Genomic DNA, 27,162 nt, shown 5'->3' with positions numbered 1-27,162 from the left:
CACGACCTTGAAGAAGAGGACAGCGCGAACATGCATCTACATGACGTTTTCCACTACCTTGAAGCAGAGAACTTCCTCAGCATTTCCAGTGATAGACACCTCTTCTGCTGTCATTTTGTTTCTTCCACACCTGCAGCATGAACTGACACTCCTCGCAGTGGTTGGTTCAACCACCCAGTGAAAACAGGTATTAAAAGGAGGCCTGACCAGCTGTGGGAGCTGGGTCAGAAACATTACCAAGTTCACAGCCAGACCTGGATCGCTGCTGTTCAGTGTTGTGAGCAGGTTCTTGGTCTGTGAAAGAACTGACCAGAGAATCACAATGACTCTTGTTTTGAGTTAAAAGACACAAAGAATCAGACTTTTTATTTATCTTCATATCATCTTAATTTTATTGTGTTATTGCTTTGAGAAAAGAAAGACAAATCTTAGTTGCAAAAATAAAACAAGTACAGTTCATTTAACCTGTATTTTTGATTTATTTAATGTGAAAAAGGGATTCTCAGTAACAGTGTGAAATTAAATTCCATACACATGAAGAAACTCTTAAGTGCTTGCAGAGATGGTTTGCAAGAAAACGATTTGTGAGACATACTTTCTTCGGATAATTCCCTTCAGTTTAAAAGTCTTTTAAACCATAACATTACACAACAAGCTAATAATAAAAGAACAGCTAACAAGCTTCAAGACAAACAAATGACCATTAAAAGACCAAAGAGAGGAGAAAGTTAGGGAGGAGTGGGGTGGGCCAGGTGGGGCTGGGCTGGGATGAAGAAGGAGGGAGGGGGACTGGAAGGTTTTGGGGGATTATGATACCCTGGATCTCGGGTTATGCGGCTGGAGCACTGGTGGGGGGGCTGGCCTGGGGTGGGAAGCTGCCCATGTGGGCTGGTTCTCCTGGGTATGGTCATGGCCCTCTGCCTGAGTGTTGGGCCCTGGCCTCTCAGCTCTGCCAACCCTGGGTGTCCGGTGCCCAGGCGAGCCGGCGCCTGTCGGTCTTGGTTCCCTGGGGCCCGGGCCCCCGAGCCGGGCCTTCCTCTGCCCCCTTCTGGACCGGTGAGTGGACGTCTGCCCAGGGTAGTGGCTTGGATCTGGACTGTAGAATGGCCGCCGATTGTCTGGGCCCTGCGGGCCTCACTGGCCTGCTTGTGGACTCGGTTACCTTGTTTTCTTGTGGTGGGTTAGACCTGGGTGATCTGTAGTAGGCCCCTCCTGATGCTCAAGAGTAATTTCATACCTGGATTCTCAGTTTGTACACCCCGGTTCACTACCAGCTATATTGTCCAACAAAAGTTCTTAGGATGTCCTCTGTCATATCTTTATGCAGATGCAGTAGTTGGTCATCTGGAGTGTCAATATTAATTAAAAGACTGTCATATCGTTGCACTCTCTTCCTTCTCTTCACTCTTTTTTTTTTTTTTTTTTTTTGTTTCTTGCTTGTTTGCTCACAAGTTCCTTTCTTCCACTTTCTGTCTCACCCATCTTTCTGTCCCCCTGTCAGGTCCAGCAATATCATGTATCAGAACTCAAAATAAATAAAATAAATTCTTCTTCTGTCTTCTTCCCAAACACATACTCGCCTGTTGATACCAACCATGATGTATTGCTCCATGTCGGTGGATTAAACACAGTTTTTTTTTTTTCATTTTTATCTCTTACTATTTTTATTTTTTGTTATTCTCAATATAAAATGAAAATGTAAGCATTTTTAGAATTGTATGTATTTCTCTTTGATCAAGGAAAGGAAAAAAAAACGCAAAGTATTTCAAATATAATATCTGTATTTTAAAATGAAAATCAAATAACCACTTGTTTTTTGCTTTTCAATACCTGCTCCAACGGAAAATCCAATCAGTCCAATCTGCATGAGATATCAGCAGAGCTGAGCCACTACGGCTGGCATGTTTTGGAGTTGCAAGGCTTTGAACAGTTTCTGGAAAAACATATGTGAGGTCCTTCCATACATGTGTAAATACCTTCTCCATTCATCTCTACCATTGGGATTCCACCCTCAATGGCCCGGACTCATCCTTAATCAGTGGGAATGAGATAAGCCTCCCTTTTATTAACAGATGGACTGGGGAAATGCTTTCTATAATACAGCTAGAAAAACTGGGATGCTAGGTGAAGTTCAGTGCGACCTGGTCTTTTCTTTGAATATGTGAAACACTTGTGTCCATTTAAAAATATATAACTTTTCTTGTCAGTACAGTTTATGATGTCACATAAATGTGAAAGGGAAGAAGAACCTATTTTACTTGTTTATTTATTTTCATGATGACTTAACAAGCACACCAAGCACTTATTTACTTATATATTTATGGTTTCATTTAATTCAAGCTCAATTTTATAACTGCAATTGCTTTTCTATTATCGCATTTTCTTTTTTTCAGTTCTTGTTTACTTTTTATGTAAATTAGGAGTGAGAGGGTGAGGGGAATATTTCTTGTTTTGTTTATTCTTTTTTTATATGTAAACTAACCAAAAAAAATGACAACGTTAAAAAAAATCACAAATTCAAGTCAGTTTCTACTAATATGGGAATCATATAACTCACTGTCTCATGCCCAGAGGGATTGATTGACTGTACATTCCAAAATCTAAAGCCCATTTCATTGCATTTGATATGTTAAATTGTACATTTGATGGATTTGCCTCGTACTTCAGCCTTGCTAAAACTGAAATTTCCATAAAACATCACTTTTCCCTACACATTACATTGTTGACTAACAGTTTCACCTGGAACCACATGAAGCACTACTGAAATAACATACATAGCAAGAGAAATGCAAAGCTTGTATGACCTACCCAAATAAACCTCATATTATAAAGGTAGAGAAAGTAGAATTTAAAGAGTATATTTCATTTTTCCAGAGTATACTCGAGTTACTCATATTTTTTTCCCTAACAAAAAGCCTAATCTGTACAGAAAACATGAAACTACTGGATCACCCAGTAATTAGCTGGAACAGTCATCTACAAGTTGCACAAAGTGCAATATGATTATGTCATTTTAAAGTACAAAAAGATCCTCTCCTGGTAATATTTTGAAGAAAAAAAAAGACTACATGGATTGATATGCTTAAAGGATATGATATTTGGATGGTGATGTGTATGTGAATGCATGTGGAAAGATTGTAAACATAAGATCAAACATTAAGAAAATATTTGGCTTGGAAATTCAGCCCACTTGTAATTTAAAAAGGAAATCTCTTCAGCTGGAAAAAACAAACAAAAAAAATATTGTTTTTCTCTCTGTAAAATTTAGATGATATTTGGGGTGAAAGGTCAAACGTAATATAACATGACCTAAACCAGTTTTTCAGTAATGACCTGCAATGTTCCCAAATGTGCTGTGAAATTTCAACCAGGAGATGGCGCCTGCTTGGCACCCTTGCAGATAGAACAAGTGCAGCAGATGGGAATGAGTGGAGGAAAAAACTGAGCACCTCATGAAGCTGAGTATTTTCAAACGATAAGATTTAACCTCACAGATTAGAATTTTTTTATCAACAGGAAAACCTAACGGACTATGATATTGTTCGAGTTATATCAGGGACATGTTAGGTGCCTCTCATGCGACATCTTACGTCCTGCAAGAAATGCATCATGGACTATGAAGTCTTACAGCTCTGCTGCACCCAGCACAGTTTGACTGAGGATTTATTTTCTGTTTCCTCTTGTGCCAAGCACGTGACGAAGGCGGATGAATGTGGATTAATCATGTTGACTCTCACCAGAATAGCAAATATGCACTCACATGTCGTGCACCTTTAGGACAGAAGATATTTGTTAGAGTAAGCTACCCAATTACTTGACCCCTGTGTGTCCTCTGCTACCAAAGAACATTGCTTCAAGAGGGATGGTCTTTCACACATTTATTCTGTATTTCTCTCCAGAGAGACCACCTTTATGATGATGAGTAGTTCATCAGTGGATCCAGAGGTCGATCAATTCTAGGTTTGGTTCCTGGGCAGAAGTCAAAAACATGTGGTTGAGATAAAAACAAACAAACAAACAAAAAAACAACAACATGGCAATATTAAGGTAATATTTGCAGCTTTTTCAGCATGGCATTGACATATGTCTTCATTATGACAAACTGAAAGAGAAGTATTTTTCATTTAATAATGAATTTTCCATCCCCTCATTTTATTAAATCCATTGCTGTAATCATGCATGTGTGTCTGCAGAATGAAAAATGCACATGAATACATTAATGTACACATTTTTCTCACCATCGTTATTCAAGTCATTGTGCTTTGTACTCGACGATGTTATGGTAGCTTTGCTAAGTCACTGCTTCTGGCAACATTCCAGTTAATCATTCTATGCAGTAAAACAATGATATGCACACTTCCAATGCACTATAAATTCATTTACATTTTTAGTTAAGTTTTTGTTGTGTTGTGTCATTCAAATTACATTATATTGTTCATTAATGAATTGTTGTTCTCCTGTTTATTGGGGTCGTGAATCCTTTGAGTCTTTTCACAAACATATATTTAAAAAAATCTTAACTTAATTTGTGTAAAACATGATCAAAAACATTAGACGTGACTCACCCCCAACTCCTCTGCAAGCAACAGAATCCTGCCCTCCATAATTAGTTTCTCCACCCACAAACAACACACTAACAGAAACACATTTCAAAGAATAAAGTAAATAAATCAGAACTTTCTTCCAGTACAAAGCCAGTTTACATTATATTTTGAATAGTAATTGTTTTACTATTGAAGAAAGTCACCTTCTTCAAATACCCTCTGTCTCCCTGTATCTTCCTCCTTCAAACTAAACCTTCATGTCTTCATGAAACCCCTGATTGGCCTTGTTCTACTTGGCCTACAGTCATAGCTGTATAGTACATTTAGAAAAACAAAATTATATTTGGTGTATTTCATTTACTTTTACCAAAAATATCAACCTGAGTCTAATAAACACTCAGTAAGCAATCAAATCACCAAAATGTAAATTCTGATTTTCTCTCTTGAGATCTGAACAACATTTTAAAAAACTACAGAGTTGGTAAGTGGATAAAAGCTTTGAATATCAATACTCCATTTTACAGGCCAACATGAGCATTGTCTCTCTGTTATGATTTTTTTTCTTTTCCTATTTTTCCTTTTTTTCTCCAATCTTACCCACTGGGATACAATAAATCCACTTACCCCTTCTATTAAATTATGTTGTGTCTGAAAGCTTCCTTTGGGATTGTTTGGACCATCTGTGACAATGCTGTCAATGAAGAGAAATTAGGCGCCCAAACCAGGCAAATTGTTGAGCCTTCCGTTCATCTCTTGTGGGATTGGGGTTTTCTGAAGCCTGTTCAGAGATGACGGTCTGTCTGTTCAGAGATGGAAGGGGGATTTAAGATATGATGTTTGAGGAGCTACAATTGAATTCATTTCACAAGATTTCATTCTCACCCCTGTGGACAGTCAGTTTTAAGCTTCATAGCTGTGATTGTAAGAATCTACCTTATATTTTAAAAAAAAGTCTTATTCATTAACACTGAGAGCTGGATACTCAATATGGCAATTTTTAATGAAAACCTGAACCAAAAATTGAAAGAAAATATGTTTTTACCTTGACCTTACACACCTGATGTTGATTGTTTAACATTATTCATTTTAGATTATTGCTTTGTTCAATTTGTTTTTCTGTCACATTGTGCTTGCTGCTACCCACCCACATAAGGTCACTCTTGAAAATTACACCCTGAGATTCACCTGTATAAATAAAGGTCAAATAGGTTTTAAAATGTAAAAATTAAAATCTCTCTGATATTTGTAACAAGCTGCAAAGCACTCACCACTGTACCTTAACAGAACTGACTGCATGGCATGCAGCTTTTCACATTGGCACACTTTTATAAATAAAGCCATCTTAGGCCTACTTCACTAATATTCATGCGACTATATTACAAGAACCTCGAGCACTTATTCTATACACTCAAACAACCACTATTTTTTAAAGTACCTGAACTTTGCACTGAATCCGGCAAGCATTCCTTTATGTACTCTGCAGCTGCAGTCTAGAATTCACTCGAGGAAACTTTAAACCTGAAGGAATTAGTCTCTCTTGGAACATTCAAAAACCTTGTTGGGGAAACTGGACTCTGTATCATATTGTTCTTGCTCCTGCTCTACATGATAGCCCCATTATTTTTATCCAGTCTGATTTGCATTATATATGCACTGTCAGTACTAATACTTGAAAGGATGTCTTAACCTGCTCTTTTAATCAGGCTTCCCTTGAAGAAAGTTAAAGCCTATATGTATGTATTTTTTTTTTAATAAAAGACACATCACACAAATACACAAATTATTCATACCCAACACAAATAATTCTGATGTATTTTTAAGAAAGAAAACTTTATTGGTGATTTATAAACCAAACACATTACCACTGTATCCATATAGGTCAAATAAAAAGTCAGAAAATATAAGAAGTAAATGAAATTCACTACTTCACTGTCACAATGATGAGAGGGTGTACAAAAAAGGGTTTTACAACAGATCTCGGCTGACCCATTCAGGACAGCACATTGCCACCATAATTCACCACCATACATTGGGAAAGAATGACAGCATGACCGCTCACTAAACACAGGCATACACTACATATATTTTTTTTTTTACTTTTTTTTTGTCTTTTTACTTTTTATAAGAGTGAAAGGGAAGTGATAGCTCATCATAGGATCATACATATATCAGATACAATAATACAGTGTTAGATCGTCATGTCAAAGCCAGACACAAAGTGATTTTTTTTTTTTAACCTTTTTTTCTTGCTTTGCTCGTCTCAAAAGCAAAATCAATGTTGGTTCAAGAAAAAAAAAAACCGCGTTGGAGGGTATCACACTATAGCATTTACAAATATCTAAAGAGGTTTAGTGGATGCCATACAACATCTGTGGAGCGTGAAGATTGCAGTACATAGATGTTTTGCAGAGATAAAGGTACATACAAATATCTCCTGTGCGAGTAATGAAGAAAAATCATAATACAAAAGAATAAAATCATAGCCATCTATCTATTTATATATATATTTCTCTATATAGTATGTGTTTCCTTAGAGCAGTACATGCAGCAGCCACTTAATGGAGTGACGACATACTGAGCCGCAGAACTCTGGGGATGTGGTAACAAGTTACAGGCAGGGGAGGGGAACCAACAGAAGCAGGTCTCGAGGCATGTGTGTGCCTCTGTTTCAAAACCTCCAGAGAGAGGACTGATGGGATATAGATCTGGGATGAGAATCCCTTGAGGCAATTTTTTTTTTCTTTTTGTGAAATTTCAGTTGCTAATGCAGAGACAATCTATGTTAAGTCCACGCTACATTTACAGCGTACAGAAAAGCTAATACGTGATTCAACGATTCTAAAACAATCAAGCTAGAGAACTTTTCATCTCTTGCAACATTGAGAAGGAGGGCCAGCCCACGGCACCTGTCTCCTCACTTTGTCCCAGTGCTCCGCTGACCCTGTAATTGACCTCATCCCACCTGGTCACCTCTCATCAGTGGCTACAAACAGGAAATGAATCGCATACTGTAGTATTCACAAGTTAAAAGCACTGAACCGTTTTGCACTTGAAAACAACTGACAAGTGTTCAGGGCACGGACCCCCGCCTGGGCTCCCCCAGGCCTCGTCCACATTACTCCATGCTGTACTCAGCACACCACAATGTTCAGAGCAGGCTGCTCAGAGCGGGGGTTCGAGTCCATCTCTGAGGGAAAATGGCGGTGGTAATGTGATGCAAAATACCAGATAAAGCTATGAGAATGAAGAAAAGAAAAATAAAGCCAGAGCAAGTAAGACTGAATCTCTTTAGAGAACAAAGGACAATATAACAAGCTCACAAATGTCATAGTCACATGAAGAGGCAGTCAGTGGGATGGGTGATGGAAGGAAAACAAAGTGGTCCGGGAAAGAGAAGATGGCTTGCGGCAGCTCAGGGAAAGTACAAGCAGGTGAATATTTGTAAACTCAAGGTATTAGGTAAGGGCTGGTTGCTACCAAACATTCAAAGCAGAAAGCTTTTGGCTTTTGCTGCACCAGAGGGAGAAGAGGTGTTATCAAAATCTCTCCATGTACTCTGTAAGGTCTCATCAGAGTCCACTGACTGAATGCAGAATCACAGCTCAGCTGGACTCTCCCCTCTGTGATCCTCAGGAGAATGCGAGCTATCTCCCCATGTCCCCATCACTTCAAAACTCTGTGTATTCCTCTGTTGGGGTTCTGGCAGAAGATGAAGCTCTTTGTGTCCTTTTTTTATGCAGTGAGCAAATACAGAGTGGCCGCAAAGGATGCTTCTTCCATCCTGAGAGAGCTGATGTACACGTGTACCTCTGAGGCGACTGTGCATGGCAGAAAGCTTGCAGTGTCTCGGTTTAAGCACGTTCTTCTATACCAGTTGACCTTCTTTCCCTTCTTCTAGGTCTCAAGTGCTTTCTGTGTCCACCTTCTCATGGTAAGTAAGTTTGTGTTTGCATGTTTGAAAGTGTCAGCATGCGCATGTGGTTTTATTGAGAGCTCAGGAAACATTGTTGGTCTTGACCAGAAGATTCTTGCAGCAGTGTCATGTAAGCCTTAGTTTCAGTGACTCTCGCCTGTGCTATTTACAAGTAGTGTGTCCAGCTCCAGACTGCATATATCTGTCTCAGTCTTCTTTGTGTTTCTTCTTTTCCTTGGCTGGCACAGCTTGTTGTTGTTTGTGTACAAAGTATTTGTCTCCTCAAAGAGAGAGTGGTTTACACATTGCATTTGGGGAGGGGGTAAGACAGAGGTGCCAACGTGCCCAGTACGTTAAAGGAAAACAAATCCAGACAAGGGCAAAGACTTCCTTCCTTAAAAGGATGACATAATTTGATGACATAATTTCTGGGTATATAGGCACATAGGGGCATGGAGAAAATCGTTAAATTGTGTATTGTATGATTTATAATATCAAGGCAAGCTCAATATTTACCTCAGCAAGAACTGAAGGTAAACTAAATCTTGGTAAGGCCAGGTTCACAACTGAAAAAGCTTCAAAATACTATCAGCAGTATTAGGTACTGAAATAAATTTTGAAAATGTATAATACTTGTTACACTTTCTTTTTGCCCTTTGGACTTTGGTTGGTACCTCTGTTTTAACATTACCCTTCTCTTCTTTGCTAGTTTCACTTTCTGCTCTACTCATCTCCATCATCCTTCCCCTTATCCTTCTTATCTTTCTTCTCCTTCTTCTTCTTCTTTTTCTTCTTGGCCTCCTCTTTCTTCCCAAAGGTAATGAAATCGCTCTTGTCGTCCTCTCCTCCCTGGTTCTGTCTGATGGATATTATGGCTGGGGACCCAGGAATGATGAAGGCTTCTGGGGGGACCTCGCCAGGTTTCAGGTGCTGTGGAGGGGCACCGGGACCGCCGGGGCCATAGCGAAAGTGCCAGCTGTTGCTGTCGACGCCAGCACCCATTGGGGGTGAGACCTCTCCTCCTTCAGCATCTGAAAGACACACATAAGATTGATGATAGGTTAATATTAACATTCAACTGCATTTGGGTTAAATGCTAAATGTTAAATGTATGCTTGTATAGACTCTGGAAAAAAAAAAAAAAAAAAAACATTTCAAGATTTTGACAATCACTGACTGCTTTGTACTCTGTACTGAGAAAAATCAGTTGCGGCAGTTGTCAAGTACATTGCGTTTTTTAAATGTCCTTTTTTTCCCTTTTGGCCATATTTTAATATTTGTCCTTTGTTACAAACCATATGATTTTGAATACTTTAGCACAGGTTCATATTCTTTTGTTGTGTTCAAAGTTTCATCATTTTTATTATTATTATGATTGTTATTATTGTGTATAGTTATTTACCTTAGAATTTCCACAAAATAGAAAAGATGCACCCTAAACCTGCATATTTCAAGCTAACTTATGGAAATCAGTTTCATTGGGTCACTGTGTAATCAACTACTACTTACTAACTAAAAAATACTTATGACAATTCGAACTTGTGCATAGACATACAGATTTCAGATGAATTGCTTTATAAAAGAGAATGTGCGATTGAGTTGGGCTTATTTTCATTGTACAATAAAAAAAAGAGATACATTAAAGGAACAGAAGTCATACTTAATGGGTGACTCTTTCATTCTCTTTGATCTCAACAGTCCTCAAGGTCATGATTCAGTGTGAAATTCAGGAGCATTGATCCAGAAAAGACTAATTAACATGAGTTAAACTCTCTGTGGTGTGTGACTTTAGATTTAGAATTTCTCTCAACACAACTTATGCTGCTTACTGCAGTGATTAATATTCATAAGATCAGGGGTTACATAGGCCATTATGGGCTCATCCTGTCACACCCTCCTAGTACACTGCACTCCAGATGAGATACAAAGACAATTTGGATTCAAACAAACAAATAAAACCAAACAAACAAGCCCAAAAAACAACACTCTAAAGCTGACTCAACAACAGCGTTCACTCACCAGCAAATACTAAATGTGTTTATAACAGCATGGGTTAAATGTACTCTGCTTTCACAATCTTACCCCACTTTGCGGGACTGTGTCAATGTGCAAAACAGAACACCACCACTTTGGGTATTTCCTCACAGCAGTGACCTACTTGCCACACTTGCCTCACATATTCCTGTTACTTCTCTGGCTCCTGAGTTCTTTCCAAAGGAGAGATTAACTGAGCACGGCTCCATCCAACTGGAAGGAACATCGTCTGGGAAAAGAAGTTTGACCTCATGCAGTACGCAGGGCAAATAATACCAGCTTCCTCTGTCATCTTATCTGTTATATTGCTGTTGTTGTTGTTGTTGTTTTACCTTAAAAACTCAAAAAATCTGATTACAGTTTATTTAATAAAATTTTCAAAAACTACAGAGTACCCAGTGTTCCAATATCAACCAATTTGGTGACACTTCTGAGAAGGTCGAGCTAATTACCCCACAAATCTGCAGCACTGATGTTTAAAAACACTTCATGAATCACTGGGTGGGAGTAAAACATGTTTTGTGTGTTTGTGAGGTGAACTCCAAGATTAAGGCCTTACTATGACAATGCAATACTTTATCTACAGGCAAAAGTGCAGCTAATGCATTACCTTGCAGCATCCATTAATCCTGAACTTTACCCACATATTTTCAACAACAAACACAATTTAACAAAAATATTGCAGATGCCCACAATATGAGCACCACTTTGCACTTTTGTGTTCTGAATACAAACAGATTTCTGATACAACTGTCAAGGTCAATATATAGGCAAATTACAGTAGCACACTAAATGCTTCGTAAAGCAGCCTCAGGACTTAAAAATGACATGAAAAATAACTCATAAACAGCATGAGTCCCACCTGGATGGTCCTCATCTCCTTGCATGAAACTAATTTTTTGCTCTTTCGTGTGTCCCCCATGTCATTTTATTCTTCTTCAGTTTTTCAATCAACCATTTTCAAGGAGATCTGTTCAAAGTGCATGATTTATGGAGCAAATTCACTGCAGACAAAATGATGTGACCAGCTTGACATTTAATCCTAATCAATCAGATCTGCATGTATAATTCCAAAACTCCTCCTTCTGCAGGGAAATCACCCAAATCAAAAGAGCTAACAAGAATATGTTTTACTTTTGAATCCGTGAATAAAAGTAATAGGAACAAAAAAGGGCCTTTCAACTGTTTTAATATCTATTTGAATTGACAAATGACAAATATGAAATGTGTGTAAGTAGGCTTGTAGGTGGGTTCAGTTCTCCAACTCAAAAAAAATGTGAATTGAAAATTTGTGTCATCAACAAACATTTTTAGAAAACCTGAAAATAATAAACTGACTTCTATAAAAATCTGACTTGTAGAGTTGCGTTTTAATATTATTTTTCTTTAACTTTTTTTTTTTTAAATATTATTATTCCTGACGCTTCTCTTATACTTATCAAATGGCCCATGCATTCAAATTGCCTCACATAACTATTCACCCTGGATCTCTCATGCTTTCACTGACCCTGATAACATAGCTGCAAGAGCTGCAGTGGAAAGACCGAGTTTGACATAGAGACTGGAAGGATTAGGACAGAGGAGGGCAGGTTAGATCCTGCCAGTGCTTTCTTTTCAGGCAGACAGAGACACAGACAAAGTCACAATCAATGTATTGTACAATTCACGAATAGTCTATGACTGTCGGATAAATCCACATTTGACTCGCACAGCAGAAACACTGAATCCGCATTCCCAAAAGCAGAGCAATAACAGAGACACATCAGCTCAAAATGGAGCTCAGAAATACTGAAGGAGACTAGAGAATGTTCATGTAAATGCAAGAGCTGCCCCCCAAAAACTGTTCCTTTTTCTCCAAGAAATTACCTGTATAATTTAATATGAGATAATGATGTGACAGCAGGGCATGAATGCAAAGTTACCTTCGCAAGCAAAACAACACCCCAGAAAATGAGTCACACAGAGACAGATGGCAAAGCACATAGGACAGGACAACTTTCAGAAAACAGGGACTATGACTTTTGATTTAAAAAAAAAAAAAAGTGTAAAATACTATATACCAACTGCATCAAACGTGAGCAAATTAAATAGGAAGTATTGTAAAGTAAAGTATTTTTTTTTCACTTATCCTGTAGGATCACCTTGTATTTCATTCCAATGGCATGTATCATTTTGATGTTTGTGACGTCAGTGTTAATCACTGATGGAAATTTGACCTGAAAGGGAAAGTGCACATCTGTCACTTCTATATTTATTCACTTGATGTCTCCTTCTCTTTGCCTCTTTATGTGTCTTTCTCTCTTCTTGCATTCTATGTCTCTGCCCTTCAACACAGCAAAAGCATCCTCCCATCCAAATCCATCCTATAAATCACTGCTTCCAGCTGCTTTTTCCAGTGGACACTGCTAGAAACAGAACTGTCCATCCATCTCTTTTCTGTTCCTCTTGCACAACACTGTTTCAGTGCTCCACATACTGTTAAACTGTTATATCCTCTGACCTTTCATCTAATCGAGTGTGAAAACCCATTCAGCCAACACCCGTCTCTCTCAGTTATTGATAAGAGCCATAATCATGCCTATCAATGTTTGTGGCAACATTAATGTGATTTGTGACAAAACAGTTTGTCCATCAGTGACACATTACGGACGAGCATGATCATTTGCTGATGTCCGTCCCTCTCTTTGTATGTACAGGCTGCACTGTTCCACGTATGCAATGGTAGGGAGGTGGTAATCAATAGCCTTTCACTACAATTCCTGATACTGTTTATGCCCTCATAAGCTTCATTGCTGAAGTCTTCAGGCCTGTGTGGCTGTACCTTGAGTCCCCATGCTGTCAAAGGTTTTTATTGCCACTTTTATCAACCAAGCTCCATTTTGCCACATCTATTTTATCCATCTACTCCTCTTGCCCTATGATCGGCGAGTTAGAGAGAAGCGCAGTGGAGCGCAGTGCAGCGTTACATAATGAGCCGAGGAGGAAGGGTTAGGAGGAAGGAGGAAGACGGGGGTCCAGGACATGCAAGGATACATATACAATGCTCGCTTATCAAAGTGGAGGGTGAGAAAAACACAGGACATAGAATTAAAAATCATTTAGGTGTCTTGTTTTTGCTCTACACTGTAGTCAGACCACACCCTTTCCGACAATGGCACCTGTCCCTGTCTGTGTGCTGTGCAGTACATCTGTTTTTTTTGTTTAGAATTTCAAAAAGAACAAAATATGATCTTGTTGTCACCCTGAAGTATACTTCTTATTCTTGTGTGTGAGCTTTTACTGATATGCCTTTGTGGTGAAAGAGAAGCTGAGAGAGAATAAAATTTGTTGCCAGCATAAATTACCATGTAGCTTGAAGACTTATGACAGTGAGTAAAACCAGGATATAGTCAAAGGAAAGAAAGTTATTCAGATGGGAAGCTGCAGGCTTATGTCTTTTCAAGTGTGTATGTCTGTGTGGGTGTGTCTGTACTTGTTTGGGTTTCATGCCAGACTGAGCACCTTGCCGTCTGCTGCCCACTGGATCTTGTGGCAGATGGTGGACACAAACAGTCCCTTGAGACATGACTTTCAAATGACGGACAAAACAAAGAAGTTGTGTGTATCGGTGGGATTGCGCTTTATTGACTGTAACAGCAAACAGTCTCTGCTATAGCTTCTGGACTTTTCTATCACACCCGAGTGGAAATGCCAAAAACTGAACACATTTCACACATCTCAGCCAAAAGACTGCAGTCACCAAGTATGACTTTAAGATTTCAGATTTCCTAAGTGTGTGAAATTACTCAGAATATCTTCAATCAAATTCATATTTGTTTGCCTACAGATTAGACTGACAAGCAAACTTCAAATGTCATTCTTAGAAAAGTTGTTTTTTGGTTAATATGATCATGTTCTGGGGCAAAGTACGGTAAAGAGCCCAAAAAGTCTCTTCCTGTTGTATTCTCAAATACAGGCTTTCAAATTGCCCTGTCAAATCAATCAATAAACCTTTTCATGCAGGCTAAGTACAAGACAGATCCAGTAAGGACTAGAGAACAACCAGTACAACACAAGTGTAATTACTGAATGATTATATTCAAAGATGGAAGCAAAAAGAACAAATGGCTTCTATTATTACTTGTTTTTAGTTTTGAGAGATGCCCGCTGTTGTTCATTACTATTGAGTCTAAGTAAGACTCCTGATCCACTGTTCCTCCAGGTGCAGAGGGTGCTTTTTGTATGCATGTCTGGCTGTACGATCAAGAATGATCCAGAACACAGTGAACCTGCATCCACCTCTGCAATACTCGAGCAACCTTTTCAATGTAGGTCACTCTCCTGCTGCTCACTCCCTCGCTCTCTCTTTCCCAAAACAAATTTCACTTTTAAATCTGATTTTCTGAACATAATCCCTTCATTCTATCTCTCAGTGTTAGCTACTGTTCATCTATGTGTATTTCTCCTCCTTTTGCCATGTCCTTCACCTCCCTGCTCTCTCTCTCTCTCTCTCTCTCTCTCTCTCTCTGCACCTTTTGTGCCACACCATATGCTTGCACCCCTCTCTATATAACACCCCCTCCCCTTTCTGCCAATTTTAGGGCCCATGAATGGTTGCCGTGGAAACTACATCCTTCTGTGAGGCAATAGGACATTGGTAGGAGTCATGGTGACAGTGCTTCTGCTGATGGAAACTAATGCTCTCTCTCTCTCTCTGTCTCTCTCTCTCTCTCTGTCTCTCTCTCTCCCTCCCTCTCTCTCTCTCTGTCACTCTCACACTTTCTCTCTCCTCACCCATAGCAACAACAGCCTCATAAAGCTACATAACCCTTTTTTGCAGACTTTGTTTCATTACTCGAATTTATTTATTTCCACCTTTTCCCAAACATTCCCATAGCATCGTTGTTGTTTACTGACAAATTCCTGCTTTAAATCTAGCTTTCTCCCTCCTTTTCCTCCTCTCTCACAAGGGGATCATTGCACTTCAGCATAGCTCTTGTTGAATCCCTACGTGACGTGGGACTGCACTTGTGAAACAGGGGGTGGCAGATGACAAAGACAGGGAAAAAAATAGGAGGAACGAGTTAAACACCGAGGAGAACCATGATTTTATTAATGTGGGCCTGTTAATCTGGGCGTGGGCTGTGCTCCATCTGTCATAGCAGGAGCAGCACACAAAGCAGGCAGCCAAAACACACTTGAAAACAGCCAAATGCATGCAAGAATAGACACACACGTGAGAACCCAAAACAACTGCGTAAAGATAGATAGATAGATAGATAGATAGATAGATAGATAGATAGATAGATAGATAGATAGATAGATAGATAGATAGATACTTAAAATGGGTGGAAAAGCCGGACTAACAACAACCACACTGAAAATGTACCCTCAACAAAGCCACCTGAGTACCACAGCAAACAAACAAAATGATTCGAACATAAATGCCACTCACAGTGATGTGGCGGGCTACACTGAATCAATATCTCCATTTCTTTCATTTCAATAAATACAATACAGTACCAGCTTTAGCACCACAACACAAGTCACACTCAATCTTATCTTTTTATAAAAGGAGTACATGAATTGAAACCTTCTCAATCCTTTGAACCTTATTTGATGCTTTTCACCGACTCTTACCCACATCTGAAATTCCAAATCTTAACACAGTCAACAATGGGATAAAGAAAAAGCCACTAGCCCCAAGCAAAATGAGGTTAGCGTGTACATAAGGTGTTGTTCTCCAACTGCAACTGCTCAATTAGACAGATTTAAATCCTCACCAGCTGATCTTGTTATCGCTGACCCACCCCGAAGACGTCACTACTGCCTCCTGTCCTTTCTTTCCCTTCATGTCCTCTGTCTTTCTTCTTGTCTCATGATTTGAAGTGCCTGCAGACTGTACCTCCTCAGCCAAGGCAATAAATCGATGGCAGAGCAGAGGAGGTTGTGTGTTTGTGAGTGTGGATGGGAAGAGACAGTATACTGTGTGGGTAGTTTGTCTGCCTGCTCAGCCCACCACCTTCTGTCTATAAGAGACACCAGGCCAAGCCAGCTCTATGTTACAAAGAAATCATTTTTTTTATCTAAAATACTCTTTGCCTATTTTCACTTTAACAACCCCCAAATCCTTTTTTATTTCACTTTCCTACAATGCTCAGAAAGATATTGCTTTACATCTGAAAAGATTTTCCTTGAATGCGAAAGGTCTTTAATCAATAAATTATCTATCATTTTGAGTTTTTATTTCTTCATATTGCATTGTTCTCCAACAAGCTTTTTGCAGTGCTTAATGTGTGGCTAGATAAGGTATTTTTCCACCTTAATGAAGAGCACATGATGAAAAGTATTCAGTATTTTGTTGTACATAAAAAAATATGTTCCATATTTGAGGGCAACATATTAATTTTCAGCCCAAATAAAATCACATCGCAAGACATTTCTCAACCAAACAAGAAAAACATGGAATCACATGCTGCGGTTTCACCTTTGCAGGGTGGTTGCACAGTTTATATGATAACAAGAATTCTGCACTTGCACACTTAATAAAAAAAAATACTGCAGAGACTACATTTAAAATACTGAATTTGTGACATGTTTCCTAATTTAAAGACTATGCTCCGATTGAAATAGCTGATGCAGAATAGCTATATTTGTTCCTATAAGGCAATGCTCTATGTTAAAAAATGTACTCAAATGTCTATAACAATAAATAGATATAGATTACTGTTGAAGAGCTAGGATACAATGATCAAAATCTTGAGGATATTTAGATTTGTTTTGACTTCTGTCCTCCTGCTGGCTTGCATGGAATGCTTAAAATTGAGGAACACCCACATTAAAAGACGACAGGAATTATACAATAGTATGTGCCTTTCATTTTTGCGCTACTGTTCATCCTGTGTGGCTTGTTGATAATTAAATCACTCATCCATTTTACTGTTTCCCTCCTTTTTCTGCACACAGAGCAGAGACATCCATCTCCACCCATGAAGCACATGTCATTTCCTCACAGTGGTACGCAGTAGTAGGAGTGGGCTGCGGTGATGTCGTAGCTGATACCTCTATTTTTCTTAGATTTATGACTCTCTTATTGTTTGAATCGTTAGTAAGGAATGAATGGTTATTGGTATTTGCTGGGATTACAAGAATTCTGAAATTAGTCAGAGTACAAAGTAGCCATATTAGTGTCTGGTCAAAGTACAGAATGTAAATTGATTCTTACCAGCAGCACTGGATGCAGTGGGCCAATTCTGAACCAGGACTCCCTGGGCTCCCTGCATCACCGAGGACTCTTCCATATGCACTGAACTGAAAGGGAAAAAAATAAATAAAAAATCCGTTAACACCAGATATAATGGCATACTGACAGACACATGTCTCACTCAAGGAAAATACATTACAGAATGTATTTAACAACACAGTTTCCCATCAAAATGCTTCCATTGATTATTTAATGTTACAATTTGGATAAGTGTGCATATTTGATTGCACCTCTTTGCCCAAACTGCACATATTGGAATTTTTTTCCATGCCTTCTTATAATGCAATGGTTTCCTGACAGATTTGATGTTTTCTAACATGTGCAAGTCCACATGATCATCATTTTTGTCTTGTTTCATCTCCAATGCTAAAACACAACTATATCACACTTTTTGGCACCCATTCAGTTGATAGCGATGGCTTGCCAGGAACATTTCACGTCAATATCTAACACTTGTGAACTCTGGGTTTGTTTCATGTTGCTAAAATCCCAGAATTATTTCTGTATATTCAGTGTTGATGATACAAACTCGATAATACAGCATAGGGCAATCCTGGGAACGATTGAGTTCATATCTGGATTAAAGTATTCACTCTATATTTTATCCACATTCTCTGGATTAAAGATTACAGATGGCTGCTTTTAATTTTTTCTCACCCACTCATTGGGATTTCAGCACTGTCTCTGCTAATGAAAACACCAACCACTATGTAGTGTTAAACAACAAATGAAGAAATGAGGGAGCATATCACAGCTCCTTGTCACTGCCTTGGCTTTGAAACTGTTAATCTCTGATACTGAAGAAAGATGAAAACTGTCTTGAAGAAAGATTTGCTAAATATCACACAACTATCATGCTTCTTTTTAATGACAACACTCTAAAACTACTAACACAGAAATCTACTAATTAGGTAATACCTCAGAAATTGGATATTGCACAATTTAGACCAAGTGATTCTCAGTAACATTTAAACCTTAATTAATGATTTCTGATGTAATTTCCTATTAATCCAATTGACTCAGCTTCTTGCTTCTATCTTTGAAAACAAAACAAGTATCTGAAATCTGTGCAAAAAGGTCTGCAAGTTTTTGAGGCTCTGTGACTCTATTTGTAAATAAAATGTAAAGAAATGTGTGGCCACATGTATATGTATCTGTTTATGTGCAATTAGTAGTTTGGGTGATGGAGGTCATGTTTTGTGCTGGTACGCATCCGTAATATTTAATCAGCAAGCACCGACGAGCTCATAATGAGAAATTTTGGTGTCATAACAAACTTTTGAATTAAAGATGGTTCCTCTTTGTCATTCTTCATCAGGTCACCATCTTGAAACCTACAACTATGCTCTTAGTCATCAGTTTCCAGTAAGAATAGTTACTTTATTAAACATTCATTTTAATTTGTTTTAATGTATACCTGCAGTGATCATAAAACGTGACCTTGGACATAACTTCTTCAACACAAAAGCAAAATGAAAATGATGCATTTCACCATAGATAGCCTATAATAAATAGGTCATTGCCACTGCAGGGATATTTGGGTGGGGCATTAAAAAATAAAAGATTTATTTAAACTGTGATTATGTGATAGTCGGTAATGCTCTGTTATGAAATATGGGTGAGGGTAAACCTTAAAGAGATCAGAGAAAATTAACTCTCATTAATCCCTCTTGTAATAAATATTAAATGTGGGCTACATTAATGACACCCAAATTATATTTTTTTGTTAATTTCTTATGGACATAAGATTAAACCAGTGAACATATATAGTTCTGGATTATGCTTGCAAATTGAACTGTGGCAATCTTGAAAATAAATAAATCAAGAAAAGAAAACATTGATCAATGCATTACCAGCATTGTGTCTCTGAACATGTGTGTGACTGTCTACATAATAAAAAAAGCATCACATTAGTCTCAAACCATTCTCTCTGTATCTCTTCATAGGAATTTAAACACAGATAAACTGACATTAATCTGACTTTGCCCATAGTCGGTTCGGATCAACCCAAGTGTCCTGCTGTCCTGAACATGACAGAGCAGTGTAGAGGGTGGATAGACAGAAAAAAAATGACACTTAACTGGAAGTATAGTCAAAATCATTTTCAGCTAAAGGGCATATATCAATCAGTTGGAGACAGATCACACATGCTTATGAAGATACATTCAAATGATAGATGGGCATCATAAGTTACCTAATTCATTAGATCTGTAATTATTTTTAATGATTTTGCACCAGCTTGACTCTTGGTTCAAGTTAACACCCAGGCAAATTAATATGTAATATGGCCAGTGGTGGTGGTGTGGTCATTGCGCAGTCTTCCTGACAGGGAATCTTTCCACCTGACAACCTGCCCTTCATACATCACTGACCTCCTCCCTGCTTACTCTGCCTATGGTCACACTGAAAGCACCATTGCTGACTACATTTGTTTAAATATACTGCATTTTCTATATTTTAGTCACTGGAATTATAATGTTTATACTATGACTAACATTTATTTCTGTTTAGAATTGTTAGTATACAAAAGTATGTTTTGATAAGACTGATGCAAATTCCCTCTTCTTTGTATATAATAATGCTGTCATCACAGCTGAGCAGCAGCAGAATCAAAGACTATGCCAGACATAATTACAAGAGACACAGCTTTTGAAAACCACATTTCTCAAACATGGCTCAGTCTTCAGTACAACGACAGGTAAGCATTTTAAGACATTTGAAAATGTACTTAGTGGCCATTCATTGAGGACTCTGTATATGTATAATAATACTCTGTATATTTATGCGATTTATTCTCCAAAGCCAGATCAGGCCAGACCAGTTTCGAGTGAAAATGCCAAGAGTTAAGAATAATATGCAAGAAAACTCAATTTTCATCAAAACATTAACACTAAACATTAAAAAAATCAATTAAAAAATTCTGACAAAATATAACTAACTATTTTGATGACAGCTTTTTTTGGTAGCAAAATGACCGTGTTCAACAATTAATGAATAAAAAACTGTGTTAGAGAGCAAAATGAAAACCTATTATCTTAATGAATGTTCGGTGGTGTTTTGGACAAATTGGTTGGAAAATGGTGTATGGAATAATTATCTATTACCTCAGTCTAATTGTATATGACACTAGTGATCATATATTTCATATTTCAAGAAAAAGGTAACTTGTGATATATGATGACAGACTGAGTAGTGGCAAAATAAATCACAGGCTTACCTCTGCATTACACCACCTGCTCTCAGGGAGGCTGAGTATCTCCAGTCTGAATTTGGTGCCTTGGGCTGCAAGAGAGAGGAATTGGGACTTAAGTACAAGTGAAAGCCAATGCCATCTCATTAATAAGTCATTGGCAAAACCCATTAGGTCGTGCACACCACACACACATTACCTCACATTCACACCACATTCATAGCAGTGGCAGCTTACTTCTGCCTTTGGATGAGTGTGAATCAAAGCTTGCAGGTGCTTTCAATGCCACCCATCCCCACGCCCTCATTCTGATTCCCTCACTCTTTCCCAACATCCATCACTGACTTTGAGGGAAAAAAAAAAACCCAAAAAACTGAAGGATTTAACAAGAGCAGACTTTTGAACATTTGTAATGCGACACATCAGTGAGATACACATCCAAAAAACATGACATCAAACCACATAGTTTTATTGTGGTGTGATCAATTACTATGATTATATGGCAGATACAGGTCAAATTCACTGTTGCTGAGCAATCAGTGTCCTCCTATTGACTTCCACGACCAAATATCAGCACGTTTATTTTCATTGCTTTTCCTTCCACACCAAACACAACCCCTTCCTCATTAACACCAGAGCACATTCATTACCTATCTCCTGTGCTTTTGAGCTTTTGCAGTAAAATCCTCTCTATACTGTTCAAACCTTGAGTTTTTCTGGCACACTGCATGGCTGTGACACATCTCACCACGGTAGCTGTACAATGCACGTTCTACATTTTGCGCTCCACCCACTGTCCTCTGTCATTTTAGAGCAATGAAGGTCACAGGCGGAGGCAGGAAGGTTGATATCAAATGAAATCCCTCAGCATCTAAATTCTGACAATTATACAGCAAACAGGCAAACAGTGGCTGACAGCCAACTGCTTCTCTGACTGCAATGCAATTTGTTAGTGACAAATATGTGATTTCAGAGTCTGTGCCCTAATCAATGTGCATAACTGAAAACATAAAAATAGAACTGTTTTGAATTGTAAAAAAAAGAAAAAAGTGTTTGAGAACTGCAAATCAATAATTGATGCAAGTCTCATAGTACTGCAAAATTACCTTCAAAGCCAACCAATGAAAAAGTAAGAGATTGTTTTGTATTTTATATCAAACTAAACCTGTATAACTAGCCTCACTTGGGATCATAAATTATCCTGGCTCGGCCAAGGAGTTAATAAGAAGTCCATTTGAAAGCTCGTTTCCTTTCAAATATGACAGATGTTCACTTGCTGCTGAAGCTGCATTGACCTCTCTGAGTCTGCAGTGGACATTTATCATCCTTGAAATCCAATATTCAGTCTTAATGAGAGAAGCCTGGTATTCCACCTGGAGTCACTCAAACAGAGCAGAATATCTGCGTGGAGACAGAGAACTGCATCGTTTAGCCATATAGAACATGAACAGCGAGCACAAAGAAAAAAATAGTGTTTAGACTGTCAGTAAGGATTGACACTCAAAGTGAAAGATGTTACTTAAATGTGGGACAAAAATACATAAAAAACAAAACAAACAAAAATAAATAAATAAACAAGTTATAACCTATCTGAAAAGTAAATTGTGTAAGAATGGGACTAGATAACTTCATCAAGCATTAATTTTACTGCCACAGTGGCCAAAGGGAGACTTTTGGGTAGCTCATTTCACATATATTACACGAAAACATCTGAAAAATAAAGATGTTTCCAGTTAACTATCCTCGGCCATACACAGAAAATGTTAACAAAAACATTTAGAACATAGAAATGAAACATCTGTGAGAATTAGCAAGTGATGCTTTATATTACAACATTCAAAAGCAAAAAACAAAATGGAGTGGAAACAGTTTTTGCAAATATATCAATTATTATGTTTCCTTGCCAGTTGGTACATTGTAAATTATGAAATAGAAATGATTTTGGGTAACACTTTTCTCTACTGTTCCTCAGTTCTTCCCTCTCCCTCTGAGTGAACACTTCTAGCATGGATACAGAGCTCACACCTCCGCCATCAACACTGTGTCCAATCACCTTTTATCCCCCCCGCCTCATCTGCGAGCAGGCAGCCAATCCGCGCACAGTACAGAGAAACACATTGCTGCCATTTAATTACATAGCAAGAACAAACATGACTGGCATTTAATGAGGAACACACCAACTGATAGTGGAAAATAGCCTTAACAATTTATATTTTCCTCTTTTTCACACTTTCTACCCCTGTACTCTTCTCTGTGCTGCACAGACAAACACAGAGATGCTCTGTGGCAAACACGACCCTCAACAAACAAATCATGTCTATTAAATTGATTTAATACTGTTTGTGTCATCAGCTCAGTTTGCATATGTCTCAATGTTATACATTTAGAAAAATATTATTTAATAGAGCCCCAATTCAAGATAAACACAGATAAAGCCTCATGTTTGATTTCTACTTTCTTTACCAATTCTCAAAATCTGAGTTACTGTTCAGTATCAGAGAGGTACGTGACCAGAAGAAGATATTTTGGTGCAGTGAGACTGCCCTTGTAGCTGGCAAAGCTACACTATTTTACCAGACTCTTGTGCCCTCTGGACCAGCTGAATGTTGTGGCACATGGCCCAATCTGCTAGTTTAACCCCAACTTCATAAAACTAACAGGGAAGACAGAGAGAGAGAGAGAGAGAGAGAGAGAGAGAGAGAGAGAGAGAGAGAGAGAGAGAGAGAGAGAGAGCGAGAGAGAGAGAGAGAGAGAGACTTTTCTTATTTCCTCTTTACAGTGGAGAACAGACACTCTTCCCCATATTACACCCTTGATTATAAGCCAAGTTTTTTTTGGACGTGGGAAATGGAATTCCCACCCAGCTACCTAAACAAGCATGAGAACCTTCAATATGTGAATACGAAAAAAAACAATCATTAGACATAAAACTGGTAACTATTTGCTCATTGTGATCCGTTTCATGTGAGGGCTTTACATATTCTGTGTTACGAAAATGTGCACCATTCCCTCCCTAACTATGAATGGAAGACATATGAAGCCTGGAAACAAGGTAGCTATGCCCCGTTTGTTTGAGATTAAAAAAAAACAACATGTTTTTTATCAAACATGAAAAACCAGAAGAATAGATTAAAGAGTCGGACAGTGCCAACACTATGAATGTCAACTGCAATACTTTCACAAGAACACTGCCTTCGAAAAAAGTCTTAACTTTCTAAGAATATTTCTCTTCAGAGATTTTATTTGTTTGTCATTCACTGTTGTGGTGTAATCTAAACTAGCATAGGGATCACTCCAGACACACACCTGCATGGCAGCTGCATCTGGCATACTGAGACGTCGTACAAATATCTGGCTTTGTCCACTGTGACTGGTGACGTAGCCTGATCCCCAGGTGCCACTGTGTGGCCGTCCCGTGTTGTAGAACATAAAAGTGTCACTTCCTGATGTGGCAGTCAGGCATGTCTTGTAACAGTATGTTTTGGTCAAAGAACCATTTCCTCGCACTTCAATGTAATGTGGCTCCACTTTGAGGTCTCTACGCAATGCCACATTGCTGGCCTGCTGGGCTCCAGCTGCAGATCTTCCTCCACTCCCACTGCCAGCCACTGTGGTGCCCCCCTCTGGAACACTCTTCTTGGACACACAACATGGAGAGCAGGAGCCAGGTTGGGTACAGTAAGCGTGGCAACGCACGATGGCCAACACGAAGACAGTGACCAAAAATACAAAAGTTGTGGCACTGAGGGCAATGATGAGGTAGAGAGTGACATTGGAAAACATTAAGGGGCTGTTGGGTCTTATGATGCGCTTTGGGTCCGGGGCTACTTTTGGAGGCAGTTCCATCACATGGACATAAATTGTGGCGGTGGAGGACAGTGGTGGTAGACCATTATCCCGCACTGAAACAGTCAGGATGAAGGAGGTGGAGTTATCTTCAATGACACGTCGTGTTGTGCGAATCTCTCCTGTGTGCTCATGCACTTTGAACAGATCTAGTTCTATGTTGGTCTGCTCCAGATTGTAAAGCAGCCAAGCATTCTGTCCTGCATCACCATCCCATGCTACAACCTTGCTCACCAAGACTCCAGCTTCAGCATTTTTCATCAATGTCTCTGTGGTGCGGCTCCCATTGGCGGGTGGATACACTATCTTGGGCATATGATCATTCTGATCCATAATGTAAACATACACGGTAGCCACACGGCTGAGAGGAGGCACACCATTGTCCTGGGCTTTAACCTGAAAGTGAAACTCTTGTAGCTTCTCAAAGTCGAAGGCTCGCAGGGCATAGGCCTCCCCTGTGTCAGGTTTGATGCTGACATAGCTGGCTACAGGAATACCATGGTTGTTGTCATTGAGGACAGTATAGGTGATGCGAGCATTTTCTGCAGCATCAGCATCTGTAGCTTTAACAACACAGAGAGAAGAGCTGGGAGCATTATTCTCTGAGATATAAACAGTATATGATGTCTGCTCAAAACGAGGTGGATTATCATTAACATCTGCAACATCGACTTTAAAAGTCATTTGAGATGAGAGAGCCGGGGAGCCTCCATCCACCGCGTTCACTGTGACGTTGTAAGATGAGATAGATTCACGATCCAGGAAAGCGGATGTGACGATGGTGTAGTGGTTCCGGAATGACTTGATCTTAAAAGGCAAATGGGGCATGATCTCCAGGGTTACCTGCTTATTTGGTCCAGAGTCTCGGTCAATCACACTAATCAATGCTACTACTGTGTCAGCTCGAGCATCTTCACGGACAGGACTGGAGAGTGAAGAGAGCACAATCTCAGGAATGTTGTCATTGACATCCAAAACTTCTACAACTACTTTACAGTGCACTGCCACAGGGGCTGGTCCCTTATCCATTGCCTGTATGTACATTTCATATGAGTTTGTCTCCTCATAGTCTATTTTGTTTTTCACCCTAATTTCTCCATTGTCTGTGTCAAGAGAAAACATCTGTCTGACTCTTTCTGGTGTGTAACTGCTGAACGAGTAGAAAACGTCCCCATTTGAGCCATCATCCGGGTCTGTTGCATTTAACTTGATCACAAGTGCGCCATTTGGAGAGTTTTCAGACAGTTTCACTTTGTACACAGCGCTGTCAAACGCAGGCACGTTGTCATTGGCATCAAGGATACGAACGTTGATTATGGCCGTGCCGGTTCGCTGTGGGGTGCCACCATCCATTGCAGTCAGGATCAGCTGATGAGAAGCCATTTGCTCACGGTCGAAAGGCTTTTTGAGAATGAGCTCGATGTGCTTATTATTAGAAAATGCTTTGACGGACTCCAGGGTGAGATGGTCGTTCGGGCTGAGTCGGTACTGCTTCACCGAGTTCGAGCCATCGTCTGCGTCCTGAGCACCCTCGATGTGAAACCGCGACCCAGTGTGAGCGGATTCCGACACCTCCAGTTGATACTCATCCCTCGGGAACTGCGGCGCGTTATCGTTCACATCTAAAATCTCCACCTCCACGTTGTGCACTTCCAGCGGGTTTTCTAACACCACCTCCAGGCTGCGCGAACAGGTGCCGCTAAATTCACAAACTGTCTCTCGGTCAACGCGGTCACTCACCACCAGCTTCCCAGTTTTGTGGTTTATGGTAAAATACCTCCGACCACTGTCTGAGGTGATTCTCATGCGTCGGGCAGAAAGTTTTCTCTGATCCAGACCCAAATCCTGAACAATGTCACCGACTTCTGCTCCGTTCTCCAGCTCCTCCGGAATAGAGTACCGAATCTGAGCATCTGCAAGGCAACCGAGTGCGAAAATGACGAGAAAAAATAAAAAAGGCACATTCTCCTTGTCTCTGTAACAGCATCGCGCCGTCACAGCCATCGCAAGCAGGCAGAATTTGCAGACGGGTTGAAGAAATCTTTCCGCCTCTTCAGCTTGCTGTGGGTCCCCACCCGCCTCATTAAAAACGGAGGAATGGTCAGTGCATGGCTCCGACTCTGTGCGTGATGAACACATCATCCCCTCTCGAACCGGAGAGCATTTTCCTGGGTATATCCATGTTTTCCTTTGTCTGTCTGGTTAATGTTTTCAAATTAATCTATCCCCTCCACAGCCCACAGATTGCGCTCTCTCTCTCTCTCTCTCTCTCTCTCTCTCTCTCTCTCTCTCTCTCTCTCTCTCTCTCTCTCTCTCTCTCTCTCTCTCTCTCTCTCTCTCTCTCTCTCTCTCTGTGGCGGTGTTGCTGTCTGTGGGCAAAAGGGGAGGGAGG

The 27,162-nt window shown here is 39.5% G+C and overlaps 1 protein-coding gene across 19 annotated transcripts in view; it reads right to left on the bottom strand.

Annotated features, from left to right (window-relative positions):
• Positions 1-6,603: 6,603 nt before the first annotated feature.
• The window catches only part of LOC115397319 (protocadherin alpha-C2-like), a 422,283-nt gene continuing 401,724 nt past the window's right edge, over positions 6,604-27,162 (bottom strand). For 18 of the 19 annotated variants that reach the window (XM_030103611.1, XM_030103620.1, XM_030103665.1 and 15 more), the window contains 3 exons: positions 20,952-21,016; positions 17,696-17,781; positions 6,604-9,488 (listed from right to left, as the gene is read on the bottom strand). In XM_030103611.1, the coding sequence (XP_029959471.1) occupies positions 9,181-9,488; positions 17,696-17,781; positions 20,952-21,016 (459 nt within the window). In that variant the 3' untranslated portion in view covers positions 6,604-9,180. Of the gene's footprint in view, positions 9,489-17,695; positions 17,782-20,951; positions 21,017-24,230; positions 27,022-27,162 lie in introns of those variants that run through there. The other variant, XM_030103566.1, reaches the window with a different exon arrangement.

Source organism: Salarias fasciatus, chromosome 2, assembly GCF_902148845.1.
Source record: "Salarias fasciatus chromosome 2, fSalaFa1.1, whole genome shotgun sequence".
NCBI lineage: Eukaryota > Metazoa > Chordata > Actinopteri > Blenniiformes > Blenniidae > Salarias > Salarias fasciatus.
The sequence above is the reverse complement of the archived record's forward strand: the minus strand, read 5'-3'. Positions and strand labels throughout refer to the sequence as shown.